Genomic DNA, 26,291 nt, shown 5'->3' with positions numbered 1-26,291 from the left:
GAAGGAGAGTTTACAGTCTAACCAGACACCTAAGTATTTGTAGTTGTCCACGTATTCTAAGTCAGAGCCGTCCAGAGTAGTGATGTTGGACAGGCGGGTAGGTGCAGGTAGTGATCGGTTGAAGAGCATGCATTTAGTTTTACTTGTATTTAAGAGCAGTTGGAGGCCACGGAAGGAGAGTTGTATGGCATTGAAGCTTGCCTGGAGGGTTGTTAACACAGTGTCCAAAGAAGGGCCGGAAGTATACAGAATGGTGTCGTCTGCGTAGAGGTGGATCAGAGACTCACCAGCAGCAAGAGCGACCTCATTGATGTATACAGAGAAGAGAGTCGGTCCAAGAATTGAACCCTGTGGCACCCCCATAGAGACTGCCAGAGGTCCGGACAACAGACCCTCAGATTTGACACACTGAACTCTATCAGAGAAGTAGTTGGTGAACCAGGCGAGGCAATCATTTGAGAAACCAAGGCTGTTGAGTCTGCCGATGAGGATGTGGTGATTGACAGAGTCGAAAGCCTTGGCCAGATCAATGAATACGGCTGCACAGTAATGTTTCTTATCGATGGCGGTTAAGATATCGTTTAGGACCTTGAGCGTGGCTGAGGTGCACCCATGACCAGCTCTGAAACCAGATTGCATAGCAGAGAAGGTATGGTGAGATTCAAAATGGTCGGTAATCTGTTTGTTGACTTGGCTTTCGAAGACCTTAGAAAGGCATGGTAGGATAGATATAGGTCTGTAGCAGTTTGGGTCAAGAGTGTCCCCCCCTTTGAAGAGGGGGATGACCGCAGCTGCTTTCCAATCTTTGGGAATCTCAGACGACACGAAAGAGAGGTTGAACAGGCTAGTAATAGGGGTGGCAACAATTTCGGCAGATAATTTTAGAAAGAAAGGGTCCAGATTGTCTAGCCCGGCTGATTTGTAGGGGTCCAGATTTTGCAGCTCTTTCAGAACATCAGCTGAATGGATTTGGGAGAAGGAGAAATGGGGAAGGCTTGGGCGAGTTGCTGTTGGGGGTGCAGTGCTGTTGACAGGGGTAGGAGTAGCCAGGTGGAAAGCATGGCCAGCAGTAGAAAAATGCTTATTGAAATTTTCAATTATGGTGGATTTATCAGTGGTGACAGTGTTTCCTATCTTCAGTGCACTGGGCAGCTGGGAGGAGGTGTTCTTATTCTCCATGGACTTTACAGTGTCCCAGAACTTTTTTGAGTTAGTGTTGCAAGAAGCAAATTTCTGCTTGAAAAAGCTAGCCTTGGCTTTTCTAACTGCCTGTGTATAATGGTTTCTAGCTTCCCTGAACAGCTGCATATCACGGGGGCTGTTCGATGCTAATGCAGAACGCCATAGGACGTTTTTGTGTTGATTAAGGGCAGTCAGGTCTGGGGAGAACCAAGGGCTATATCTGTTCCTGGTTCTAAATTTCTTGAATGGGGCATGTTTATTTAAGATGGTTAGGAAGGCATTTTTTAAAAAATATCCAGGCATCCTCTACTGACGGGATGAGGTCAATATCCTTCCAGGATACCCCGGCCAGGTCGATTAGAAAGGCCTGCTCGCTGAAGTGTTTCAGGGAGCGTTTTACAGTGATGAGAGGAGGTCGTTTGACCGCTGACCCATTACGGATGCAGGCAATGAGGCAGTGATCGCTGAGATCTTGGTTGAAGACAGCAGAGGTGTATTTAGAGGGGAAGTTGGTTAGGATGATATCTAAGAGGGTGCCCGTGTTTAAGGCTTTGGGGAGGTACCTGGTAGGTTCATTGATAATTTGTGTGAGATTGAGGGCATCAAGTTTAGATTGTAGGATGGCTGGGGTGTTAAGCATGTTCCAGTTTAGGTCGCCTAGCAGCACGAGCTCTGAAGATAGATGGGGGGCAATCAGTTCACACTTAAAGACTTAAAGATTGCTGTACACCAGAGGAACCCATCCAACTTGAAGGAGCTGGAGCAGTTTTGACTTTAAGAAGGGGCAAAAATCCCAGTGGCTAGATGTGCCAAGCTTATAGAGACATACCCCAAGAGACTTGCAGCTGTAATTACTGCAAAAGAATGCTCTATAAAGTGTTGACTTTGGGGGAGTGAATAGTTATGCACGCTCAAGTTCTTTTTTTGTCTCATTTCTTGTTTGTTTCACAATAAAAAAAATATTTTACATCTTCAAAGTGGTAGGCATGTTGTGTAAATCAAATGATACAAACTCCCCAAAAATGTATTTTAATTCCAATTTGTAAGGCAACAAAATAGGAAAAATGCCAGGGGGGGGAATACTTTCACAAGCCACTGTACCTAATGAATACAATTATGACATACCAAAAGAATACAACTATGTCATGCCTAATGAGTACAACTATGACATACCTAATGAATACAACACAGCTTCGGTGAAACCCCTGTCTCAAAAATGAATGGTTTTGACCACTTAGAACTTTTAGAAATGAAGGTTCTGCTCCCAACCTTGCCTTTCTGCTCATTCAATGATTATCAACTTTACCCACTTCATGTAAAAATGAAAAACTGCTATTGGGTCAACTATATCTACTTGAATATAAAGTTGAATCCCCTCCTTCTCCTAAAATGAATGTTTTAAGACGATTATGATACATTATTATACGATAATTGTGCCAGCCCTACTTCAAACACGTTTGCTAGTAGTAGCTGTTTAGCTGGTTAGCCATGTGTTGGAAAAAATGTATTTCCAAGTCAAGAAAGCTTGCCAGCAGCCAGCTTCACTTGTCATGACTGGTACTTGCGGGTGCTATGTCAGATACTCCAGTGAGTGTAATTAGCTCAATATTAGGAGTTGAGAAATAAAGTTCACATCAAATAAGATATTCCCCACTTTTCTACTGTAGGTGTGTATCCACTTTTTATTTTGTATAAATATATTTTTCGGACCCCCTGCAGTACCTATTGGATACAGGGCTAAGGATAGAGGGTCCTATGGAGGGTAGTGGTGTTGGAGATGATTTAGTGTCGGAAGGAACATCCCCTTTTACCCCCTTTTAGGATGATGTATGGTCAGCCCCTCCCAGACAGACTTCCCCCTTTTTTTCTCTCTCTGCCCACCTGTAACTGAGAGCTTTGTGAACACGTCATTACCTTTGACCCATTAGGATATGGATGGAGAAGCCTGGCCAACTGGAATGTGGGGCAGGTAGGTGGGGCACAGGCTAGAGGTGTGCATTTGTGTAACTGTGTTGGTGCGAAGGGTGGGGTGTGAGTGTCTTTGTGTGTGTGGGGTGAGGTGTGTGTATGCGTTGTACTGTATGGATGAGGTCCAAATCCAAATCTGAGTCTGAACCCATCCACTCCTTGTAAAGCTGGGTTCCTGATTGTGTAACCTTGTGTAAAACACACACACACACACACACACACACACACACCCTGATCACCGCCTCCCTGCCCCACATCCCAGCTGGGGCGTCCGTCAATAAGGATGCAGGTTGTATTGTAATCATCACGTGTAGTTTAGGGGGGGCTTAGGGGGACTAGGTGAGTGAAAGCGTCTGGGGAGTTAAAAGGATGCAATACTGAGGGACCAAATTGCACCCTATTCCCTTTATATAGGGCTCTGGACAAATGTTATGCACTAGGCTATATAGGGAATAGGGTGTCATTTGGGAAGGAGACCGAGTCAGATTATCAACATATTGTCAGCATTGTCAGGGAGATTGATGTCCTCAAAACAATGGCTGTAATAGCAGTGTCACCATATCCTGCTCCTGTAACAACAGATAGTACTTTTCTACATTCCACATTTAGACCTTATAACTCTTACACATCATTTTCTCATTGAGGTGTAAGAGGACAGAACTAAGACAGCGATCCACTGGGCTCAGAAATGGGGGCAAAATAGTCCCAAAACACATACAAATACCACTACTACAATATAAACACGTGAGCGATTGTGAGTCACACATACACATACCACTACTACAATATAAACATGTGAGCGTTTGTGAGTCACACATACCCATACCGCTACTACAATATAAACACGTGAGCGTTTGTGAGTCACACATACAAATACTACTACTACTATATAAACACGTGAGCGTTTGTGAGTCACACATACAAATACTACTACTACTATATAAACACGTGAGCGTTTGTGAGTCACGCATACAACCAATACACACATTGAGTGTGTGTGTGACCAACACACACTCAATGGCAAACACAAAGAAAGTATTCAGACCCCTTGACTTTTTCCACATTTTGTTGTGTTACAGCCTCATTTTAAGTATAAAAACATGTTTTTCCTCATCAATATACACACAATACCCCATAATGACAAAGCAAAAACAGGTTTTTATTAATTTTTGCAAAATTATTTATATATTTTTTAGAAAAAAAGTATTTACATAAGTATTCAGACCCTTTGCTATGAGACTCGAAATTGCGCTCAGATGCATCCTGTTTCCATTGATAATCCTTGAGATGTTTCTACAACTTGATTGGAGTCCACTTGGTAAATTCAATTGATTGGACATGATTTTTTGACATGATTTGGATAGGCACACACCTGTCTATATAACATCCCACAGTTGACAGTGCATGTCAAAGCAAAAACCAAGCAATGAGGTTAAATGAATTGTCTGTAAAGCTCAGAGACGGGATTGTGTGGGGTCTGGGGAAGGGTACAGAAAAATGTCTGCAGCATTCAAGGTCCCCAAGAATACAGTGGCCTCCATCATTCTTAAATGGAAGAAGTTTGTAACCACCAAAAGCTGGCCATCGGGCATAACTGAACAATCGACGGAGAAGGGCCCTGGTCAGGGAGGTGACCAAGAACCCGATGGTCACTCTGACAGAGCTCCAGAGTTCCTCTGTGAAGATTGGAGAACCTTCCAGAAGGACATCCATCTCTGCAGCACTCCACCAATCAGGCTTTTATGGTAGAGTGATCAGGGTTGAGGGAAAGATGAACGGCGCAAAGTACAGAGAGATCTTTGAAGGATGAAGGTTCACCTTCCAACAGGACAACGACGATAAGCCCACAGCCAAGACAACATAGTCCTTGAGTGGCCCAGTCAGAGCCCAGACTTGAACCCGATCTAACATCTCTAGGGAGACAGTAAAATAGCTGTGGAGTGACGCTCCCCATCCAACCTGACAGAGCTTGAGAGGATCTGCAGAGAAGAATGTGAGAAACTCCCCAAATACAGGCGTTTCAAACTTGTAGCTTCCTACCCAAGGAGACTCGAGGCTGTAATCACTGCCAAATATGCTTCAACAAGTACTGAGTAAAGGGTCTGAATACTTATGTAAATGTGATATTTCCGTTTTTGCAAACATTAAATAAAAACTGTTTTTCCTTTGACATTATGGGTTATCGTTTATAGATTGACGAGGGGAAAAACAATTTAATCCATTTTAGAATACGGTTGTAACGTAACAAAATGTAGAAAAAGTCAAGGGTTCTGAATTCTTTCCGAATGCACTGTATGTATTGTGTTGTATATTTGACTTATGTGACATTCCTTTCACGTTTATATGAATCCTTCCTCCCATACGCACTCCCATGCAGGTCCAGAGAATCACACACAGACACCCTACTTAAAATGGGTCAGGTCAGACCTCAGGCTGACCAGTTAGCCTAGTGGTGGTTGTGGTGATGGTGGTGGTAAGGCTGATCTGAAAGAACTGGGGTCTGGGTGTTCCTAACATCTGTTTTCTTGCTAAGGCATGGGTAATGTTTACGAACTGTGTGTCAGTAGATGTAGTTGTACATTCTTTGTCTGCTCTCAACTTTCACTCCCATGCATGTGCTGCATATACAGTGGGGCAAAAAAGTATTTAGTCAGCCACCAATTGTGCAAGTTCTCCCACTTAAAAAGATGAGAGAGGCCTGTAATTTTCATCATAGGTACACTTCAACTATGACAGACAAAATTAGAAAAAAAATCCAGAAAATCACATTGTAGGATTTTAATGAATTTATTTGCAAATTATGGTGGAAAATAAGTATTTGGTCACCTACAAACAAGCAAGATTTCTGGCTCTCACAGACCTGTAACTTCTTCTTTAAGAGGCTCCTCTGTCCTCCACTCGTTACCTGTATTAATGGCACCTGTTTGAACTTGTTATCAGTATAAAAGACACCTGTCCACAACCTTAAACAGTCACACTCCAAACTCCACTATGGCCAAGACCAAAGAGCTGTCAAAGGACACCAGAAACAAAATTGTAGACCTGCACCAGGCTGGGAAGACTGAATCTGCAATAGGTAAGCAGCTTGGTTTGAAGAAATCAACTGTGGGAGCAATTATTAGGAAATGGAAGACATACAAGACCACTGATAATCTCCCTCGATCTGGGGCTCCACGCAAGATCTCACCCCGTGGGGTCAAAATGATCACAAGAACGGTGAGCAAAAATCCCAGAACCACACGGGGGGACCTAGTGAATGACCTGCAGAGAGCTGGGACCAAAGTAAATAAGCCTACCATCAGTAACACACTACGCTGCCAGGGACTCAAATCCTGCAGTGACAGACAAGTGCCTCTGCTTAAGCCAGTACATATCCAGGTCCATCTGAGGTTTGCTAGAGATCATTTGGATGATCCAGAAGAAGATTGGTTTCATCTGACCATATGACATTCTCCCAAACTATAACTTTTTGGTAAAAACTCAACTTGTCGTGTTTGGAGGACAAAGAGTTATATCCAGAGAAGACCATACCTACTGTGAAGCATGGGGGTGGAAACATCATGCTTTGGGGCTGTTTTTCTGTAAAGGGACCAGGACGACTGATCTGTGTAACGGAAAGAATGAATGGGGCCATGTATCGTGAGATTTTGAGTGAAAACCTCCTTCCATCAGCAAGGGCATTGAAGATGAAACGTGGCTGGGTCTTTCTGCATGACAATGATCCCAAACACACCGCCCGGGCAACGAAGGAGCGGCTTCGTAAGAAGCATTTCAAGGTCGTGGAGTGGCCTAGCCAGTCTCCAGATCTCAAACCCCATAGAAAATCTTTGGAGGGAGTTGAAAGTCTGTGTTGCCCAGCAACGGCCCCAAAACATCACTGCTCTAGAGGAGATCTGCATGGAGGAATGGGCCAAAAATACCAGCAACAGTGTGTGAAAACCTTGTGAAGGCTTACAGAAAACATTTGACCTCTGTCATTGCCAACCAAGGGAATATAACAAAGTATTGAGATAAACTTTTGTTATTGACCAAATACTTATTTTCCAGCATAATTTGCAAATAAATTCATTAAAAATCCTACAATGTGATTTTCTGGATTTTTTTTTCTCATTTTGTCTGTCATGTCACGAACCGGCTCAAAGCCCGTAACAAAGGGAGACAACGTGGAGATAAGGAGTAACAAAATATATATTTATTAACCAAAGCAACTAAGGAAAATATACAATGATGTGTGTAATCAGTAATCAGTAGCGTAAGTGAGTGTTTTGCATGCATGAATGTGATAATGCAGGGTGTTGAAAGGTGCCAAAGCAAACAAACAAAAGGCCACCAAGAACCACAACACAATCTACAAACGTCTGCATGGAGAGAGTCTCCTCCATGAATGTGGAAGAGGTCTATTTATCCTGGGAAACACCTGGGCCCAGGTGTTTCCCATGTAGCTGACGACCCTCTCAACTCCGCCCACCGGCATCCTAATAAGGAAACAAAAACAAAGACAGAATACGGCAGACAGAGTGGGAGGGTCGTCACAGTCATCATTTTAAGTGGGAGAACTTGCACAATTGGTGGCTGACTAAATACTTTTTTGCCCCACTGTATGGCCAATGTTATCTTTATCAGCCGTCATAATAAAGGTACCTTAGTAAACCCTGAGGAGAGAACAACAACAGAGGAGTAGGTTTAGGTCGCGCTGCACGTAGGAATAGTCTGCTCCAGTGTTTTCTGTAAGCAGGCTTTCAGACCCATGCCTTTGTTTGGACACAAACCTGCATGAGGAAAGCCTACCAGGTAACCATTTGGTGAGGTCAATGTCTCATCATCCCTCATAACTATGACAACACTGGGGCCCCACAAGAGTGCATCCTCAGTCTCCTCCTATATTCCCTGTATACCTACGACTGTGTGGCCTCACACAGATCAAACTCCATCATCAAGTTTGCTGACGACATGACAGTAGTAGGCCTGATTACCAACAACAGCGAGACGGCCTACAGAGAAGTTGGCACTCTGACGGTGTGGTGCCGGGTAAACAACCTCTCCCTCAATGTCAGCAAAACAAAGAAGCTGTTTATAGACTTCAGGAGGAACCAGGCTGGGCACACCCCTATCCTCATTAACGGGGTCGCCGTAGAGAAGGTGAAAAACTTGAAGTTCCTCGGTGTACACATCTCAGAGGAGCTGAAATGGTCAAACCACAGGGACACCGTGGTGAAAAAGGCACAACAGTGAGGCCTGTCCTCGAGGGCCCTCGCAGTGTTCTACAGGAGCACCATCAAGAGCATACTGTTGGGCTACATCACAACCTGGTATGGCAACTCCACCGCCTCTGACCGTAAAGCAATACAGAGGGTGGTACACTCAGCCGAATGCACCATTGGGGGCTCACTGCCCGTCCTTCAAGAAGGTCATCACGGACCTCAGTCACCCAAACTATGGCCTGTTCTCCCTGCTTCCATCACTCAGATGCGGGCAGTGCAGGAGAATCATGGCTAAAACTATCCAATAACTTCTACCCCCAGACCATTAGGCTGCTGAATATCCACCATAATAAAGGTACCTTATTAAACCCTGAGGAGAGAACAACAACAGAGGAGTAGGTTTAGGTCGCTCTGCACGTAGGAATAGTTTGCTCCAGTGTTTTCTGTAAGCAGGCTATCAGGCCCATGCCTTTGTTTGGAGACAAACCTGCACGAGGAAAGTCTACCAGGTAACCATTTGGTGAGGTCAATGTCTCATCATCCCTCTTAAGTATGACATGAAAATAGCTACCAGTCGCATGATTGGGTTTGGTTAGTCTCCAGGTATGCATGTTTTGCAGAGGAATACCTACGTGAGAATGCTCTTCATCGACTACAGCTCAGCATTTAACACCATAGTACCCTCCAAACTCGTCATCAAGCTCGAGACCCTGGGCCTCGACCCCGCCCTGTGCAACTGGGTACTGGACTTCCTGACGGGCCGCCCCCAGGTGGTGAGGGTAGGTAACAACATTTCCAGCCCGCTGATCCTCAACACTGGGGCCCTACAAGGGTGTGTTCTGAGCCCTCTCCTGTACTCCCTGTTCACCCACAACTGCGTGGCCATGCACGCCTCCAACTCAATCATCAATTTTGCAGACGACACTACAGTGGTAGGCTTGATTACCAACAATGACGAGACGGCCTACAGGGAGGAGGTGAGGGCCCTCGGAGTGTGGTGCCAGGAAAATAACCTTAAGCTCAACGTCACGAAACAAAGGAGATGATCGTGGACTTCAGGAAACAGCAGAGGGAGCACCCCCCTACCCACAAAGATGGGAAGGTAGAAAGTTTTAAGTTCTTCGGCGTACACATCACGGACAAACTGAATTGTTCCACCCACACAGACAGCGTGGTGAAGAAGGCGCAGCAGCGCCTCTTCAACCTCAGGAGGCTGAAGAAATTCTGCTTGTCACCGAAAACACTCACAAACTTGTACAGATTCACAATCGAGAGCATCCTGTTGGGCTGTATCACCTCCTGGTACGGCAACTGCTCCGCCCACAACCGTAAGGCTCTCCAGAGGTTAGTGAGGTCTGCACAACACATCACCGGGGGCAAACTACCTGCCCTCCAGGACACCTACACCACCCGATGTCACAGGAAGGCCATAAAGATCATCAAGGACAACAACCACCCGAGCCACTGCCTGTTCACCCCGCTATCATCCAGAACGCGAGGTCAGTACAGGTGCATCAAAGCAGGGACCGAGAGACTGAAAAACAGCTTCTATCTCAAGGCCATCAGACTGTTAAACAGCCACCACTAACATTGAGTGGCTGCTGCCAACATACTGACTCAAATCTCCAGCCACTTTAATATTGGAAAAATTGTTGTAATAAATGTATCACTAGCCACTTTAAACAATGCCACTTTTTTTTTTTACATACCCTACATTACTCATCTCATATGTACATACTGTACTCTACCATCTACTGCATGTTGCCTATGCCGTTCTGTACCATCACTCATTCATATATCTTTATGTACATATTGTTCATCCCTTTACACTTGTGTGTGTAGAAGGTAGTTATTGTGAATTGTTAAGTTAGATTACTCGTTGATTATTACTACATTGTCGGAACTAGAAGCACAAGCATTTCGCTACACTCGCGTTAACATCTGCTAACCATGTGTATGTGACAAATAAAATTTTATTTGATTTTGATTTGAATTATGACTGTTATTGTTAGTTAGTGATGGCATTCAGCAGTGATGGGAACCTGTCTAATGAAACCCTATATGAGGACAACAACAACATAGTCTTAATATGAGCTCTACTTTCCATCACAGAGAAGGATCGAGGGAGAGATGGAGGGGTAAGATGGGCGTAAACACAGTCATCCTTGACCACACCTGATCGATATTGTGTGCCTGTCACCATCAACATGTTTCTATTTACTGCAGCATTCTGGGTGTGTTTGTATGTGTGTGTATCTGGGCTCTCTCTTTCTCCTTGACCTGGGCTCACACACAATCACGTTCCCTTATATGTGTGTGTGTGTGTGTGTGTGTGTGTGTGTGTGTGTGTGTGTGTGTGTGTGTGTGTGGTAGAAGAGGGGACCCCCTGAGTGAGGGGAAAGTAGGGCATCAGGGTCATACAAGAGGAGCCACTGCAGATGTCATGGCATGTGACAGATCAACCATCAATCACACACTTGACCTCTACTTCCTCTCACACTCCTCTTGTCTCATACTATACCCATACACCCCTACACACACACTAAAGAACAGGAATGACTGTTGGCCATGAGCACACACACGCGCACACACACACACCCTTATAGGCACACACACACACACACTCACACAAACTAGCACACCTTAACATACTGTACACACCAGTGGAGGCTGCTGAGGGGAGGATGGCGCATAATGATGGCTGCAGTGGAGTCAATGGAATGGTATTAAATGTGGTTTCCATGTGGTTGATACCATACCAATCCATTGACTCCATTCCAGCCATTACTATAAACTATCCTACCCTCAGCAGCCTCCACTGGTACATTCAGATGGACACATACACTTTGCCTTACCCGCAGAAACCCCGCTCCAGCCAGGAATGTGATTCAAAGTCAGAAATTACTCTACAGAGATAGTTTGGTAACCATGTTCAGCTCAATCAAACCAAATTGCCTTGAAGGTTAACTGTTTGTGCTTATATCTATTGTACGTACATGTGTCATACAGAGTGAATGACGTCTGTTTGGCCCAGTTTTTCCATGCTGCAGACAGTCGAGAGAAGTAGAAACACAGACCGATGTGCATGGGGGAGAGGGAGAGACAGTGATTAGTAGAGCATGCACATAAGATCAGTGCTAGGGTTGAAGATTTTCCCCGTATTTCACAAATGTTCAACCTGGTATTTCATGCCCAAACCAGAAGTGTAATTCTAAAGCATATAAATACAGTATGTCTGCATTTGATTAGAGCTTGAATCGGCATGAAAATTCCAGCCTGATGCTACCTGAGGGTGATGAGCCATACATTAAATACATTTTATGAGCCCAAGCCCCCCCAAAACACATTTTTTTGCAGTTATCCAATACATAGCTGTATATACAATACCAGTCAAAAGTTTGGACACACCTACTCATTCAAGGGTTTTTCTTTATTTGTACTATTTTCTACATTGTAGAATAATAGTGAAGACATCAACACTATGAAATAACACATATGGAATCATGTAGTAACCAAAAAAGTGTTATACAAATCTAAATATATTTTAAATTTGAGATTCTTCAAAGTAGCCAACCTTTGCCTTGATGACAGCTTTGCACATTCTTGGCATTCTCTCAACCAGCTTCATGAGGTAGTCACCTGGAATGCATTTCAATTAACATGTGCCTTGTTAAAAGTTCATTTGTGGAATATCTTTCCTTCTTAATGCATTTGAGCCAATCAGTTGTATTGTGACAAGGTAGGAGTGATATACAGAAGATAGCCCTATTTGGTAAAAGACCAAGTCCATATTATGGCAAGAACAGCTCAAATAAGCAAAGAGAAACGACAGTCCATCATCACTTTAAGACATGAAGGTCAGTCAATGCGGAAACATTTCAAGAACTTTGAAAGTGTCTTCAAGTGCAGTCGCAAAACCATCAAGAGCTGTGATGAAACTGGCTCTCATGAGGACCACCACAGGAAAGGAAGACCCAGAGTTACCTCTGCTGCAGAGGATAAGTTCATTAAGGTTAACTGCACCTCAGATTGCAGCCCAAATAAATGCTTCCCAGAGTTCAAGTAACAGACACATGTCAACACCAACTGTTCAGAGGAGACTGCGTGAATCAATGTAGAAAATAGGAAAAAATAAAGAAAACCCTTGAATGAGTAGGTGTGTACAAATTTTTGACTGGTACTGTAGGCTACCGCAGATATACGCCGAACAGAAAAACAGAAAAGCCCATATACACTAAGTATACAAAACATTTGGAATACCTGCTCTTCCGTGACATAGACAGACCAGGTGGATCCAGGTGAAACTATGATCTCTAATTGATGTCACTTGGTAAATACACTCCAATCAGTGTAGATGGAGGAGACAGGTTAAAGAAGGAATTTTTAACTGTTTGTCGAGAGCTTCATGAAATGGGTTTCTCATTGCTGAGCAACCTCACACAAGCCTAAGATCACCATGCGCAATGCGAAGCGTCGGCTGGAGTGGCGTAAAGCTTGGCGCCACTGGACTCTGGAGCAGTGGAAACGCGCTCTCTGGAGTGATTAATCACGCTTCACCATCTGGCAGTCTGATGGACTTGGCGGATGCCAGGAGAACGCTACCTGCCCAAATGCATAGTGGCAACTGTAAAGTTTGGTGGAGGAGGAATAATGATTTAAAGCAACGATATTCGAGTGATAGGCTGTTTTAAAAAGAAAACATCTTTACAATTAAAACATAAGGTGACCCCTGAAAGCCAGATGGACATGTGTAAATTAGACAAGCATTCAGTCTTCATATTACAGTAGGATAGGCTATGCGGCAGCAAATGTAGGCCTAACTGACACAAAAAAAAGTTACCATGATGAGATACATGCATTGTGAACTGCACTCCATACTAAGATGCAATGTCTGTCCCCACCCTGAGCGTTGATGATTGGTTGTGCAGATAGCAGAGTGAAATCCGTGAATTCAATTAATTTCAAAAGGGCTTTATTCATATGGGAAACATGTTTACATTGCCAAAACAAGTGAAATGAACAATAAACAAAAGTGAGAAGAAACAAAAAACAACATAAAAAATGTACAGTAAACACTGATAAAGGTTTCAAAAGGATAAAGACATTTCAAATGTTTAAATGTTATATTATCAGCCATGTACAGTGTTTATAACAATGTGCAAATAGTTGTAGGTTAAATAGTAGGGGAAGATAATTAAACAGATAAATATTGGTTGTATTTACCATGTTGTTTGTGCTCCATTGGTTGCCCTGTTTTCATGGCAACGGGTCACAAATCTTGCTGCAATGATTGCACATTGCGATATTTCGTCTAACAGATATGGGAGTTCATCAACGTTTGATTCGTTTTCAAATTCTTTGTGGGTCTATGTGATCTGTGGGATATATGTGTCTCTCATATGGTCATACCTTTGGCAGGAGGAATGGAAGTGCAGCTCAGCTTCCACCTAATTTTGTAGGCAGTGAGCACATAGCCTTTCTTCTTTCGAGAGCCAGATCTGCCTATGGCGGGCTTTGTCAATAGCAAAGCTATGCTCACTGACTTTGTACATAGTCAATGATTTTCTTAATTTTGGGCCTGTCACAACAGTGTTTAGGTATTCTGCTACTGTGTATGCTCTGTTTAGGGCTAGATAGCATTCCAGTTTGCTCTGATTTTTGGTTGATTCTTTCCAGTTATCTTTTTGTTTTCTTATAATTTGGTTGGGTCTGATTGTGTTGCTGTCCTGGGGTTCTGTGGGGTCTGTTTGTGTTTGTGAACAGAGCCCCAGTACCAGCTGGCTGAAAGGATTCTTCTCTAGGTTAATCTCTCTGTAGGTGAGGGTTTTGTGGTGGAATGTGTAGGGATGGCTTCCTTTTATTTGGTTGTAAAATTTAACAGCTCTTTTCTGGATTTTGATATTTAAAGGGTATAGTCTCAATTGGGGGCTTGTCCCATTTTGTGAATTCTTGGTTGGTGAGTGGACCCCAGACCTCACAACCATAGAGAGCAATTGGTTCTACAACTAACTGAAATATTTTTTAGCTAGATCCTAATTGGGATGTCGAGTTTTATGTGCCTTTTGATGGCATAGAAAGCCCTATCTCTTAGAGTGTTCATAGCCTTGTGGAAGTTACCTGTGGTGTTGATGTTTAGGCCGTGGTAGATATATTTAGTTGTGTGCTCTAGGGCAACGGTGACTAGATAGAATTTGTATTTGTTGTCTTGGCAACTGGAGCTTTTTTAGAACACCAATATTTTTGTCTTACTAAGATTTTACCGTCAGGGACAAAGTCGGACAGTATCTGAGCAGAAGTTCTAGGTGCTACTGAACCTCCTTAGCTCTCTCTCTCTCTCTCTCTCTTGTTCCAGCCCTCCTTTGGGTCCATCCCCCTCCCTGTAAAATGTGCTATTTGAGATGTATGTCATGTGCGATATACCATGATCAGCAGCTGGAAATAACGGTAGTGGTGAAGAAAAACAATGCTGTTGAAATGGCAGTGGCACCAGTTTTCTCATAGATGCCTGATTGTTGGTATTTTTCTGGCTACCCCTCTGTGCCTGCAGGACAGACGTTGGAGTATGTTAGACCATTGCTCTATGCCCAGCAAATGGTGGAGGAGGTTAGAGCCTGTCTGGCCCAGTAATGTGTTTCATAACTGGGCTGAATGCCTTGCCTGCAGTGTAGCGCGGCCGGGTCCATTGTCCCTGGGCACAGGCCTGTGCCTCATCCATCAGCCCTGCCTGCCTGGTGACTAGGCCAGAAACTCACCTACTCATTCATGCACATACACATACACACACTTGCTTATACACACACTGGTGTACACAAATATTCAAAACAGACACACACCAAAACACAAGCGCTTATGCACACTCACACACATACCAGTACACTAACATACAGTCCAGTGCACTTGATGTTTGGTTAAGTTGGGTGTTTTCCCGTGGTCCATTTCCCTGCTGGTCTGTCTTCCAGAAAGCTGGATTAGAGTGAGACCGATGTCTCCGATGTAGTGTAGGTCCTGGGATCAGAGGCACCGGGAGCCTACACACACACACACACACACACACACACACACACATTCACAAAAATAACACATATTCACTAAGAACTCCTAAACCTGGATATGGTTTCAATTGTTTTTTCAAAATACATTTTTCCGTCAGGATTTTAGAACTACTTCATATAAGGTCTGTGTTTCGTGTAGGCTTACCCTGGAGTAATGTATTGATAACCGCACAAATCTCCCAGACAAGGTAACTTGTATCAATATATTCACCTGTAGTCATCACCCCAAAATGAAACGCTAAATAGCCGCTAATGTGGCTTTTATACAGAACTACACATCCTGTCACAAGCGTTGACGTCATCCATCAAAGCAGTAGCAAGTAAAAAAAAGTAGCAAGTAACTTTTTAGTTTCTTGTGTAATCTTGTGTAAATAATTGTTATTCTTCATGTGTATTCTTGTTTAGCATTTTTTCAAATTAACTAGCTAATTACTTTAGCGTTTCTACTTTTTTTTTTTTACCCTGGTCTTTGTAGCTAACCTTAGGTCTCTGTTGATCAGAAGAAAGGATGGTTCTGTGCTATGTACCGGATTGTAACCACTATTCTGATAAGCACACGTGCATTTGATAGTTTCCCAACCTCTGTAAGCTAGAGGCATCGCTGGGGATGTGTGATAAGGTAAGCCCTGTTTGCTAGCTGCTAACAAACTATTTTAGTTAGATCAAAGAACTGTGTTACCTAAGATACTTTTTTAAAAAAAAGCTAAATAATCAGCTACAGTAGTTACGTATGAAACACACGTTACCTTTCTTACAAGTAATAAAGAAAAGCAGCACAGGCTAGCACAATGATTGTCGTCCCGTTTGATTAATAATTACTGTGAGCTAGCCAGCTAGTTAACGTTTGCTCACGGTTGGTGTAACGTTAATCATACTTTTTCACATGGTGACATGCTAGCTAACTTTAGCCCACCAGCGTAGAGATATAGTTAGGTCGGTAAATATCGACTGGTGGGCTAGTTAGGCACCTTGGCTGGCTAGCTAACGTTGCACCTGATCTCAGCATGGTGTAGTTGGACTTTCCTGACTGGCGGTGACATACTAGCGAATCTGCGTAACATTGGCGCTAACGTTAAATATCCCTGCCCTGTTGGACTAGCTAGCAAAGTTAGCTAAATATCCGTGCCCTAGTGGGCTAGCATGTGGCCATATGTAAAAATAACTACACGAACGGGGTAGTCAGTTAAACGGTACCAGTCAAAGGTTTGGATACACCCAATCATTCAAGGGTTTTTCTTATTTAAAAAAACATGTTTTCTACATTGTAGAATAATAGTGAAGACAAACTGAAATAACACACAGAATAATGTAGTATCCAAAAGTGTTAAAATGTAAATTCTTCAAATAGCCACCCTTTGCCTTTGACAGCTTTGCACACTCTTGGCATTCTCTTAACCAGCTTCACCTGGAATGCTTTTCCAACAGTCTTGAAGGAGTTCCCTTATATGCTGAGCACTTGTTGGCTACCTTTCCTTCACTCTGCGGTCCAACTCATCCCAAACCATCTCAATTGGATTGAGGTCGGGTGATTGTGGAGGCCAGGTCATCTGATGCAGCAATTCATCACTCTCCTTCTTGGTCAAATAGTCCTTACACAGTCTGGAGGTGTGTCCTGTTGAAAAACAAATTATAGTCCTACTAAGTGCAAACAGATGGGATGGCGTATCTCTGCAGAATGCTGTGGTAGCCATATTGGTTCTGTCTTGAATTTTAAATAAATCACAGACAGTATCACCAGCAAACACCCCCCAAACATCACACATCACACATGCTTCACGGTGGGAATCACACATGCGGAGATCAACCGTTCACTTACTCTGCGTCTCACAAAGACACAGCGGTTGGAACCAAAAATCTCAAATTTGGACTCATCAGATCAAAGGGCAGATTTCCACCGGTCTAATGTCCATTGTTCGTGTTTCTTGGCACAAGCAAGTCTCTTCTTATTGGTGTCCTTTATTAGTGGTTTCTTTGCAGGTATTCAACCATGAAGGCTTGATTCACACGGTCTCCTCTGAACAGTTAATGTTGAGATGTCTGTTACTCGAACTCTGAAGCATTTACTGGGGCTGCAATTTCTGAGGCTGTTAACTCTAATGAATTTATTCTCTGCAGCAGAGGTAACTCTTGGTCTTCCTTTCCTGTGGCGGTCCTCATGTTAGCCAGTTTCATCATAACGCTTTATGGGTTTTGTGACTGCACTTGAAGAAACTTTCAAAGTTCTTGACATGTTCCAGGTTGTCTGACCATTTCTTAGAGTAATGATGGATTGTTGTTTGTCTTTGCTTATTTGAGCTGTTCTTGCAGTAATTTGGACTTGGTCTGAATTACTGAACAAAAATATAAATGTAACATGTAAAGTGTTGGTCCCATGTTTTCACGAGTTGAAATAAAAGATCCCAGAAATGTTCCACCCCACACAAAGCTTATTTCTCTAAAAGTATGTGCCAATTTTGTGTACATCCCTGTTTGTGAGCATTTCTTCTTTGCCAAGATAATCCATCCACCTGACAGGTGTAGCATATCAAGAAGCTGATTAAACAGCATGATCGTTACACAGGTGCACCTTGTGCTGGGGACAATAAAAGGCCACTCTCAAAAATGTGCAGTTTTGTCACAACACAATGCCACAGAGGTCTCAAGTTTTTAGGGAGCGTGCAATTGTCATGCTGATTGCAGGAATGTCCAACAGTGCTGTTGCCAGAACATTTTATGTTAATTTCTCTACCATAAGCTGCCTCCAACGTCATTTTAGAGAATTTGGGGGATGCATTTTATGCATATTCTATAATGATAGGCTACTCAATCGGCTACATCTGTCGGTACAAACTTTGAGGAAATTGTCATAAAAAAAGAACTCCCTCAGTTAAAACTACACCACTGGTCTGTAATGGTTTTTGGTGAGAGGGGGAACCATTCTTTTTGTTTTAAATTCAGACTAGTGCTCCTACAAGCCCAATTTAGGCCAAGACAACAACGCAGAGCCCTTCTCACCATCAGTTCATATCTCCTATCATCTCAGTTTCTTTTTCCCTCTCCCTGCTCTATATCAGCTGATAAGAATAACAAGCCAAATAGGATAACAGAAAGGGGACATGTTTTAACTTTCCCTCTGTGTTCCTCTATCCCCCAGATTCAAATTATCTTCTGCATTGGCATCAGAATGCAAAGTAGAATTTTGCAGAAGCAGTTACTAATTCAGTAGATATTAACATAAATGTATTTATCCTCCTCTAAATATCACAGGAAGCTGCTGATGGGCAAAAGGCTCATAATAATGACCGGAACAGAGCAAATGTAATGGCATCAAACACCTGAAAGCAATGTATTTGATGCCATTCAACTAATTCTGCTCCAGTCATTAACACGTGCCTGTTCTCTGCAATTAAGGTGCCACCAACTTCCTGTAAATACTGTAGATATTTTTTGTCTCTGTCTGTTCTCTATGCTTGCTTTTCTCCCCTCCCCCACTTTCGCTTGTCTCTCGTTCCTCTTTGTTTGCTTGTTCCTGTTCCTTCCTCAGTGCTTAGTTCCCGCCCAACAACAGCTGCTGGTCTCTGATAGGTTGAAGCTGGGTAGGAGGCGGCGCTGAGGAAAATGTTTTGATCCTTTTCTTGCTCTGAGTTCAGTACAGACGTCAGTTCAGTATCATCGACAGACAGTCAGGAACAACCCACACTCGCTCTCACACACAACCTACAGCCCCGGAGCTGTCTAAAACAACAATTTATTAGCACTGTGTACACGGGGAGATTACCTTAACCCAAGCCTGGACTATACTACTCTGATTTTGGACCAGGAAAGAACAGGGAACTAAAGGATTTTTCTATTTTCTTCTCCTTCCTGCTATGCCCTTTGTTTTCTCCACTGTGGTCTCTGGTGTCCTAGCAGGCGTCCACTAGCGCCCCCCAGTGAAACAGAGTGTTACAGCCAGAGCATAGGCAGCCCGGGCAGCCTCATCGTGGGCCCCTCCAGTTTAGCTGTCCGATGCGGAGTGAGGATGAGTCCTGCTCTAGAAGCCCTCATGCAGGCAGACGGGACACCCCCCTATCCCGGGAAAGGGGTGATGCTTGAGCCTTTTGTGCACCAGGTGGGGGGCCACTCATGCGTGCTACGTTTCGGCGACCAGACCATCTGCAAGCCCCTCATCCCCCGAGAACATCAGTTCTACAAGAGCCTGCCCCCCGAGATGAGGAAGTTCACCCCCCAGTACAGAGGTAAGCTTATTCCCTTATCCCACCCTAAACCCACAATATAACACTCTCATTGGAATAACATCCATTATGCTGTGTGTTTGTGCGCTATTGCTACTGCCCAGTATTAATCTCCCCATATTCCTCCTCCAACCTGGTATCAGATAATTTTGTATTATTCTGTATGAAATCTGAGATACTCCATTTAGTATGATGTGTTACTTTGTGGATGTCCATCACCCATTTCCTATGATATGTTACGAATGATCACAACATACATTTTGAAAATCCGTAACATATTGTATTACATGTTACAAATTTTTTTGTTGAAAGTTTGATGTTACAAATTCTGTCCAGATGGCTAACATTAGCTAGTATGGAGGTTAAGTTTAGGAGTTAGGTTAAAGGGATAGAGGAAGGGTTAGCTAAAAGTTTTGGCGAAGGATTAGCTGACATGCTAAGTAGTTGCAAAGTAGCTAAAAAGTAGTAAGTAGTTGAACAGTTGCTAATTAGCTCAAATGCTGAAGTTAGCCTTGATGAGATTTAACCTCTCAAACCATTGGGTTAATTTTGCCTTAAATAACAATCTATCTTATGCTACATTTGGTCTGGTTACATATGATACTAATTTGAGTGTCATGGATTTACATTTGCTATGTTACATTTAGTCTATGAGACCAGGCTGCCTTCTCTCTTTCTCTACCCCGTCTCTCAAATTTATTCTCCCTGGTCCTCTACTGATATGGTCGGCTGGTGTGTTTTATATTATTGGCTGCATTTAGGATTACAGCAGGTCACTGGAGATGGCACTACCACGGCACAAAGGGATTTGTTTTATGTTGGTGCTTAAGTGAGGGTGGGGGACAGACAGTATGTGACTCCATGATGCATCAGGGCTATGCAGTAGTGAGAGGTCGTTCTGCGAACGGCTATTTTTGAATTGAACTTTTTGGTGAACCCGAATTGCATCAGTGAAAAAGCTTTTAATTTGTCTCCCTGATCTGCATTTTTTAAAAACCTTTTATTTAACTAGGCAAGTCAGTTAAGAACAAATTCTTATTTACAATGACGGCCTAGCCCAACCAGATCCTAACCCCGGACGACGCTGGGCCAATAGGGCGGTGCACAATAATGGCCGGTTGTGATACAGCCTAGAATCAAACCAGGGCCTGTAGTGACGCCTCTAGCACTGAGATGTAGTGCCTTAGACCACTGCATCACTCGGGAGCCTACTACTACTGCCCTTTTAACTTCAAAACAAGTTTTTCTGCAGATAACTAACAAAATAATGATCTAAAGAGAGTGAATCACAGCAGAAACGTCACTGCAGAAACGATACATAATGGGGAGAGGCCGTCAATCTGGTCCACAAAAATTGTAGCCTACCTTTTGGGCTTTAAATTGGAGAGTAGCATTTTTTTCAGTGGTTCTAGTTCAATTTTGAACTAAGTGCCGTCAGAATCAAATGAGACGTCTCTTTTACATGAACGGAGCCAAATGAGACGGCTCACTGAAAAGACTCGGAATGCACATCACTATTCTGCAGTGTCAGGTAATGTAATAGTGGAGACTGGAGAGGGGTATGGCAGGATCTTTATCACCTGGCGGCTAGGTGTGACCCCTTTATCAAAGGACAGGGTATTTTGCATTAGACAAAGTGGGAGAGATGACTGTCATGGAAAATAAATACACACACACACACACCTTGGGTGGAATATCACATTCTGTTTCGTTTTTCATTTACCATGAAGCTACACTCGTTGCCTCCTGACACTTGCACGCACCACACACACACACACTTTCTATAGCGTCACTTCTACTCTGGTTATGTGACAGAGTTGAGACGCTAGTATGGTATCAGACTCTGCAGCAATGTATCGTGGGACTATAAAAAGACCAGTGGGATTTGGAGAGGAAGATATAGAAAGAAGAGCGCAGACATCTGATGACACTGAGAAATATTCCACATCAAACGCACATGTTCACTTCTGCTCAAAAACACTTACACACACACACACACACATTCTCACACTCTTACAAACTCATTTAGGCTGCCCATATACAGTCACTTTCACATACTCACAAAGTACATTAGTCACAGGTACTCATCCTCACATGCCCTCTGACAGTTGGAACAGGCCTGGGCAGTAGAGGGTTAACTGTTGCAGGGTAGTGTTATCACTGTGCATGACATCATTCAGGGCAGGCTCTGCAGAGGAGAGATGAGTGCTGGGTTCCATTGTCCTTCATGTCACTAGCCAACCCCCCCCCCCCTTAGTAATCATCTCATACACATAGGCCCTGATGAAGGATCTGTATTTATGCTTCATCTCATACACATAGGCCCTAATGAAGGATCTGTCTTTATGCTTCATCTCATACACATAAGCCCTAATGAAGGATCTGTCTTTATGCTTCATCTCATACACATAGGCCCTAATGAAGGATCTGTCTTTATGCTTCATAGAACCTTTTCTCCAGTGCCAACCAAGGATGTTTTGTTGTGTAAATATTACAGAAAGGCTGGGATTTTCTTGTTTTGTGCTGTCATATTTTCATGTTTATATCCAATGGGATGATGTATATTCATCTCACTCCCCCTCCCTATCTCGCTCCATCTTCCAATCCCTCCCTCTCTCTTTCTGGTTTATGTGTCAGCTCCTGCAGTTGTGATGTTTTACTCTTCCTGTCTTGAAACCACCAATCTGCAGTAAGAGCTGCAGTACACATGGGGGTTTATTGGGTAGAGCAGGGCCCCCCCCCCCCCCCCCCGGGGGTACACGTTTTGGTTTTTGCTCTAGCACCGCACAGCTGATTCAAATAGCCAATTCATCATCAAGCTTAGATTATTTTAATCAGCTGTGTAATGCTAGGGCAAAAACCAACACATACACTCAGGGGTGGCCCCAGGACCGAGTTTGGGAAACCCTGGGATAGAGGTAGGGGGTGCGTTCATGTTTGGGAAACCCTGGGATAGAGGTAGGGGGTGCGTTCATGTTTAGGGAACACATAAATTATCCCTGGACTAAGAAACAGTGTGTATACAGTTATCTATGAAAGTGTTCCGGAGACCACCACCCTCCTCCACACCACTCTGTCAATCCCTCCCCTTTTTCATTTGTTAGTGTGTTTGGATTATTGCCTTCAATTGAACTACCGGTATATAAAAAGGCAAGTCAGACCTGAAAGGTCTTGTCCGAGAGGCTGTGTACGCAAAGTGCCTCACTTGATGGAACTTTTGTATCTCTATGAAATAATAGAATATCACACTGTTGGGTGAATATGTCTTCATTTCTGGTGTGTTGTCATGGTTGTATTTGAGTTTATACAGTGTATCTTTGCTGTGATTTCTATTGGGTTACCTTGAAATGTTGTAGCACTGTATGGGTATGAGTTGACTTGTGGTTCTGGGTGGGTTTAGTATTTGCTTAATAAAGTTTGGACTGAGTGTCATACATTCAAGCCTCCTGTGGTGTTTGTGTATCTCTTTGCTTCTTGGGTTCATTCTCACATTTTTATTACATTTTTTTTATTTAACATATACATTTGAAGTACTTAGACACTGTTTTTGTTGCCACTCAATGATCTCTTTGCTGTGTCCTTGCCCCCCCCCCCCCCCCCAACCTGCTCTCTCTCTCTGCTTCCTCCATAGGAATGCCTGTGTTTTGTTTGCATCTCTCTTTACAGAGTGTATTTGGCTGGAGGCAGGACCTAGTGGGTAAGAGCTGCCTATGACAACCCAGTTACGGGGAGGTCTTGGCTTCATCATAACATTATAAAATAAAAACTCCAATGCCGGGTAATAACCACCTTCCTATCCTTCTCTCTCCCCCTTCCCTCCATCTCCCCCTCTCTCAGGTGTGGTGTCAGTCAGCTTTGAGGAAGATGAAGAGGGCAACCTATGCCTCATTGCCTACCCCCTCCACAATGAACCAGAGAACCTGGAAAACAAGGACCCCTCAGCCGACTGCGAGCCCAAGAGCAAGATGATCAAATGGGGTAACAAGAAGACATCGTCCCTACTGCTGGAGAATGACAACTACAGCAAAGACCGGGCCAGACAGAGCACTAAAGAGAACAAGAGCAAAAGGTGAGCTCATACACTTACATCCATACACATACTATATATCCAAACACCAACATGCAGCAAAGATGTATGGTGAGGGGTAGATATCTAACCTCTTTTCCCGCTCTGTGTGTAGTTATAACGGTGCGGAGGCACAGCAGCAGGCTGAGGTTCTCTGCTACAGTCTGGATCAGAAGCAAATTAAACACAACCCCTGGAGTCTGAAATGCCACCAGCAGCACCTCCAGAGGATGAAGGAGAACTCCAAACACCGCAACCAATACAAATTCATCCTGTTGGAGAACCTGACATGGCGTCACGCGGTGCCGTGCGTGCTGGACCTGAAGATGGGCACGCGGCAGCATGGTGACGATGCGTCAGAGGAGAAGAAGGCCAATCAGATTCGCAAATGTCAACAGAGCACCTCCGCCTCCATCGGTGTCCGCCTTTGTGGCATGCAGGTGTACCAGTCAGACTCAGGCCAGCTGATGTTCATGAACAAGTACCATGGGCGTAAACTGAGCCTGCCGGGCTTCAAGGAGGCACTGTTCCAGTTCTTCCACGATGGGCAGCGTCTGCGGCACGAGCTGCTCTCCCCGGTGCTGTGGAAGCTCAGGGAGATGCAGGAAACCCTGGAGTCCTGCGAGTCTTACCGCTTCTACTCCTCCTCCCTCCTCATCATCTATGATGGGGAGCCCCCCCACACCTGCGGCCCCACCCGACCCCGCCACCGCGGAGGAGAGGAGGGTGACGATGACGAGCCCTCAGATGAGGAAGAGGAGGAAGAGAAAGAAGGTGGGTTCCCCCATGGATCGCCAGCTGGCAGCAGTGCTGGTGGTAGCAGTAACGGCAGCAGTAAGGGAAGTGCTGGTCGCTCATCTCGCGGTGGAGGAGGGGAGGCCAGCAGCCCGGGGGTGGATGTGAGGATGATAGATTTTGCCCACACGACGTGCCGCCATTACGGGGAGGACAGTGTGGTGCATGAGGGTCAGGACAGCGGCTACATCTTCGGCCTGCAGAACCTCATCACTATCATCTCCCAGCTGGAGGAGCACAGCGCCGACTAAAGACTGAGCCTCCACTCTGGAAAACTCTAATCCAACCTGGGAATAACAGCACTGAGCTGTAGCCTTGGTCTGCCCTCCTCCGCCACTGGCCTGGTCCTAATGGCCACGACACAGCCGGGGGAGGACCCCCCCCACCTACTGTAGTGGAGATACAGGGAGCTCCAGGGTTGGTGATGGGGTCGGTCCCGCACCTCCCCGAACCAACACGGGACAGGACTGCTTGTGCACTCGTTTGCAACTTGTCTCTGTGACTGTTCTTCCTCTTTCTTCCTCTTTATTTTCTATGTAGTGGGAGTGATAGTGTCTGAGACTGGTATATTAACAGGCTCAGGGACTCATGTAGCATCCTGTCATCCTGTCCTCCTTTCTGCTCCTCTGTTAGACTGTTTTCTTTACTGTATGGTCACTCTGAGAGAGGGACCAAAAGCTGAAGTGTAGTTCTGGAGGTTGTACTTGATGCTTTTAGACTGTATGGTGAAGTGTTTGTGGATGGCGTTTGGACTGCTGTTCCCCCAACAGCACAGCACACACGAGTGGGGGTTGCTTCTGTACAGGCTGAACGGGGCTAGGCCGGTCGCTCGGTCAGCTGGCAACTCCTCACTCTCCTATGGCCAATTTTTTTGTTTTGTATTTCTTCTGGTGTTTCTGCAGACCCCAGCAACGAACAGAATTTTGTTATACTTTTGGCCGTCTGGATTTACAAAAATAACAACGCATGGAAGGAGAATAAGGTTTGGGTGAAGAAAAATGGATTTCTACCTTTTGTCAACAATAACACCCCCTGTACTGTTTAATCCTTAAATCAAAGACATTTAAAGTGGGGGTTTATAAGGGAATAACATCATTACTTTGTCATTTTCTTTGTTTTTGTCTGAATTGCTCCTCTTCATTCCTGAAATGGTGACTGAACACAATAATATATTGATAAGGACAAATACAAAGACTATAGACTTTATTTATTTGTCATATTTCTTCATAATAAACAAAGACATTTAAACAAAATGGAGCAATGATGACCACATTCCATATTACTGTTCTGATAATGACTAGTGAATGTTGTTTTTTGCAAGATACCTCTCTTGTAGACCTGTGTGTCACTAGTATGTTGGAAGAAAAATAAAGACATTTGTGGTAAAAGCACTTTTCTGTCTGTCATTGAGTGCATAGTACTTCTAGGAAAGGGATGGGTCAGTGGCAATGTTCCCTCTAATTTTCAGGTCTGCTGAGCGCAAACTTGAACGTTGTGAAAATTCTGTGCAATTTCCAGCATGCGTTTACTGTGAACACTGAGGCTGCACCCACCTTAAGTTACAGTTTTAACAGTGGCCAAGTAGGCTACTGTGGCTATTTGAGCTTGACATTAACCTGTTTATTCACTATTGGTGACTGGAAATATTTTTGTGTTGTTTGATTATAGAAACCACTTCATTAAATAAAATGCATTATTATTCCCTTTCCATTATTACAGAGAATCAGACAAATTATGATACCCTCTGCCTATTGGCTATTCAGGCTTGAAGAAACTGTCTCAAAATACAACACTGCCCCTTTGACAAAAAAAT

General features: G+C 43.9%; 1 protein-coding gene and 1 long non-coding RNA gene across 3 annotated transcripts; one reads left to right on the top strand and one right to left on the bottom strand.

The window, feature by feature from the left end:
• Positions 1-14,006: 14,006 nt before the first annotated feature.
• On the bottom strand, positions 14,007-15,710 carry LOC118965307 (uncharacterized). The gene is made up of 2 exons (XR_005052624.2): positions 15,549-15,710; positions 14,007-15,379 (listed from the first exon to the last, which is right to left on the bottom strand). It is a non-coding gene; the product is annotated as an uncharacterized LOC118965307 (long non-coding RNA).
• Positions 15,660-25,866, top strand: LOC100136654 (inositol hexakisphosphate kinase 2). Of its 2 annotated transcripts, XM_021609974.3 has the most exons (5): positions 15,660-16,022; positions 19,295-19,620; positions 23,249-23,314; positions 23,455-23,686; positions 23,799-25,866. In XM_021609974.3, the coding sequence occupies exons 2-5, from the start codon at positions 19,404-19,406 to the stop codon at positions 24,727-24,729; spliced, it is 1,446 nt and encodes a 481-aa protein (XP_021465649.3). In that variant the 5' UTR covers positions 15,660-16,022; positions 19,295-19,403; the 3' UTR covers positions 24,730-25,866. The 2 variants fall into 2 exon arrangements, with proteins under 2 accessions (XP_021465649.3, XP_036839586.2); XM_036983691.2 differs by lacking the exon at positions 23,249-23,314 and having other exon boundaries at positions 15,665-16,022.
• The last annotated feature ends 425 nt before the right edge of the window (positions 25,867-26,291 follow it).

This window comes from Oncorhynchus mykiss, chromosome 7 (assembly GCF_057628025.1).
Source record: "Oncorhynchus mykiss isolate SJ-2025 chromosome 7, ASM5762802v1, whole genome shotgun sequence".
In the NCBI taxonomy this organism is placed as follows: Eukaryota; Metazoa; Chordata; class Actinopteri; order Salmoniformes; family Salmonidae; genus Oncorhynchus; species Oncorhynchus mykiss.
The sequence above is the reverse complement of the archived record's forward strand: the minus strand, read 5'-3'. Positions and strand labels throughout refer to the sequence as shown.

Excerpts from the sequence above, each read along its gene's own strand:
- LOC100136654 (XM_021609974.3), top strand. The coding sequence starts at position 19,404 with ATGAGTCCTGCTCTAGAAGCCCTCATGCAGGCAGACGGGACACCCCCC. Across the intron at positions 23,315-23,454 it reads CTGGAGGCAGGACCTAGTGG|GTGTGGTGTCAGTCAGCTTT; the intron begins GTAAGAGCTGCC and ends CCCCTCTCTCAG. Across the intron at positions 23,687-23,798 it reads AAAGAGAACAAGAGCAAAAG|TTATAACGGTGCGGAGGCAC; the intron begins GTGAGCTCATAC and ends CTCTGTGTGTAG.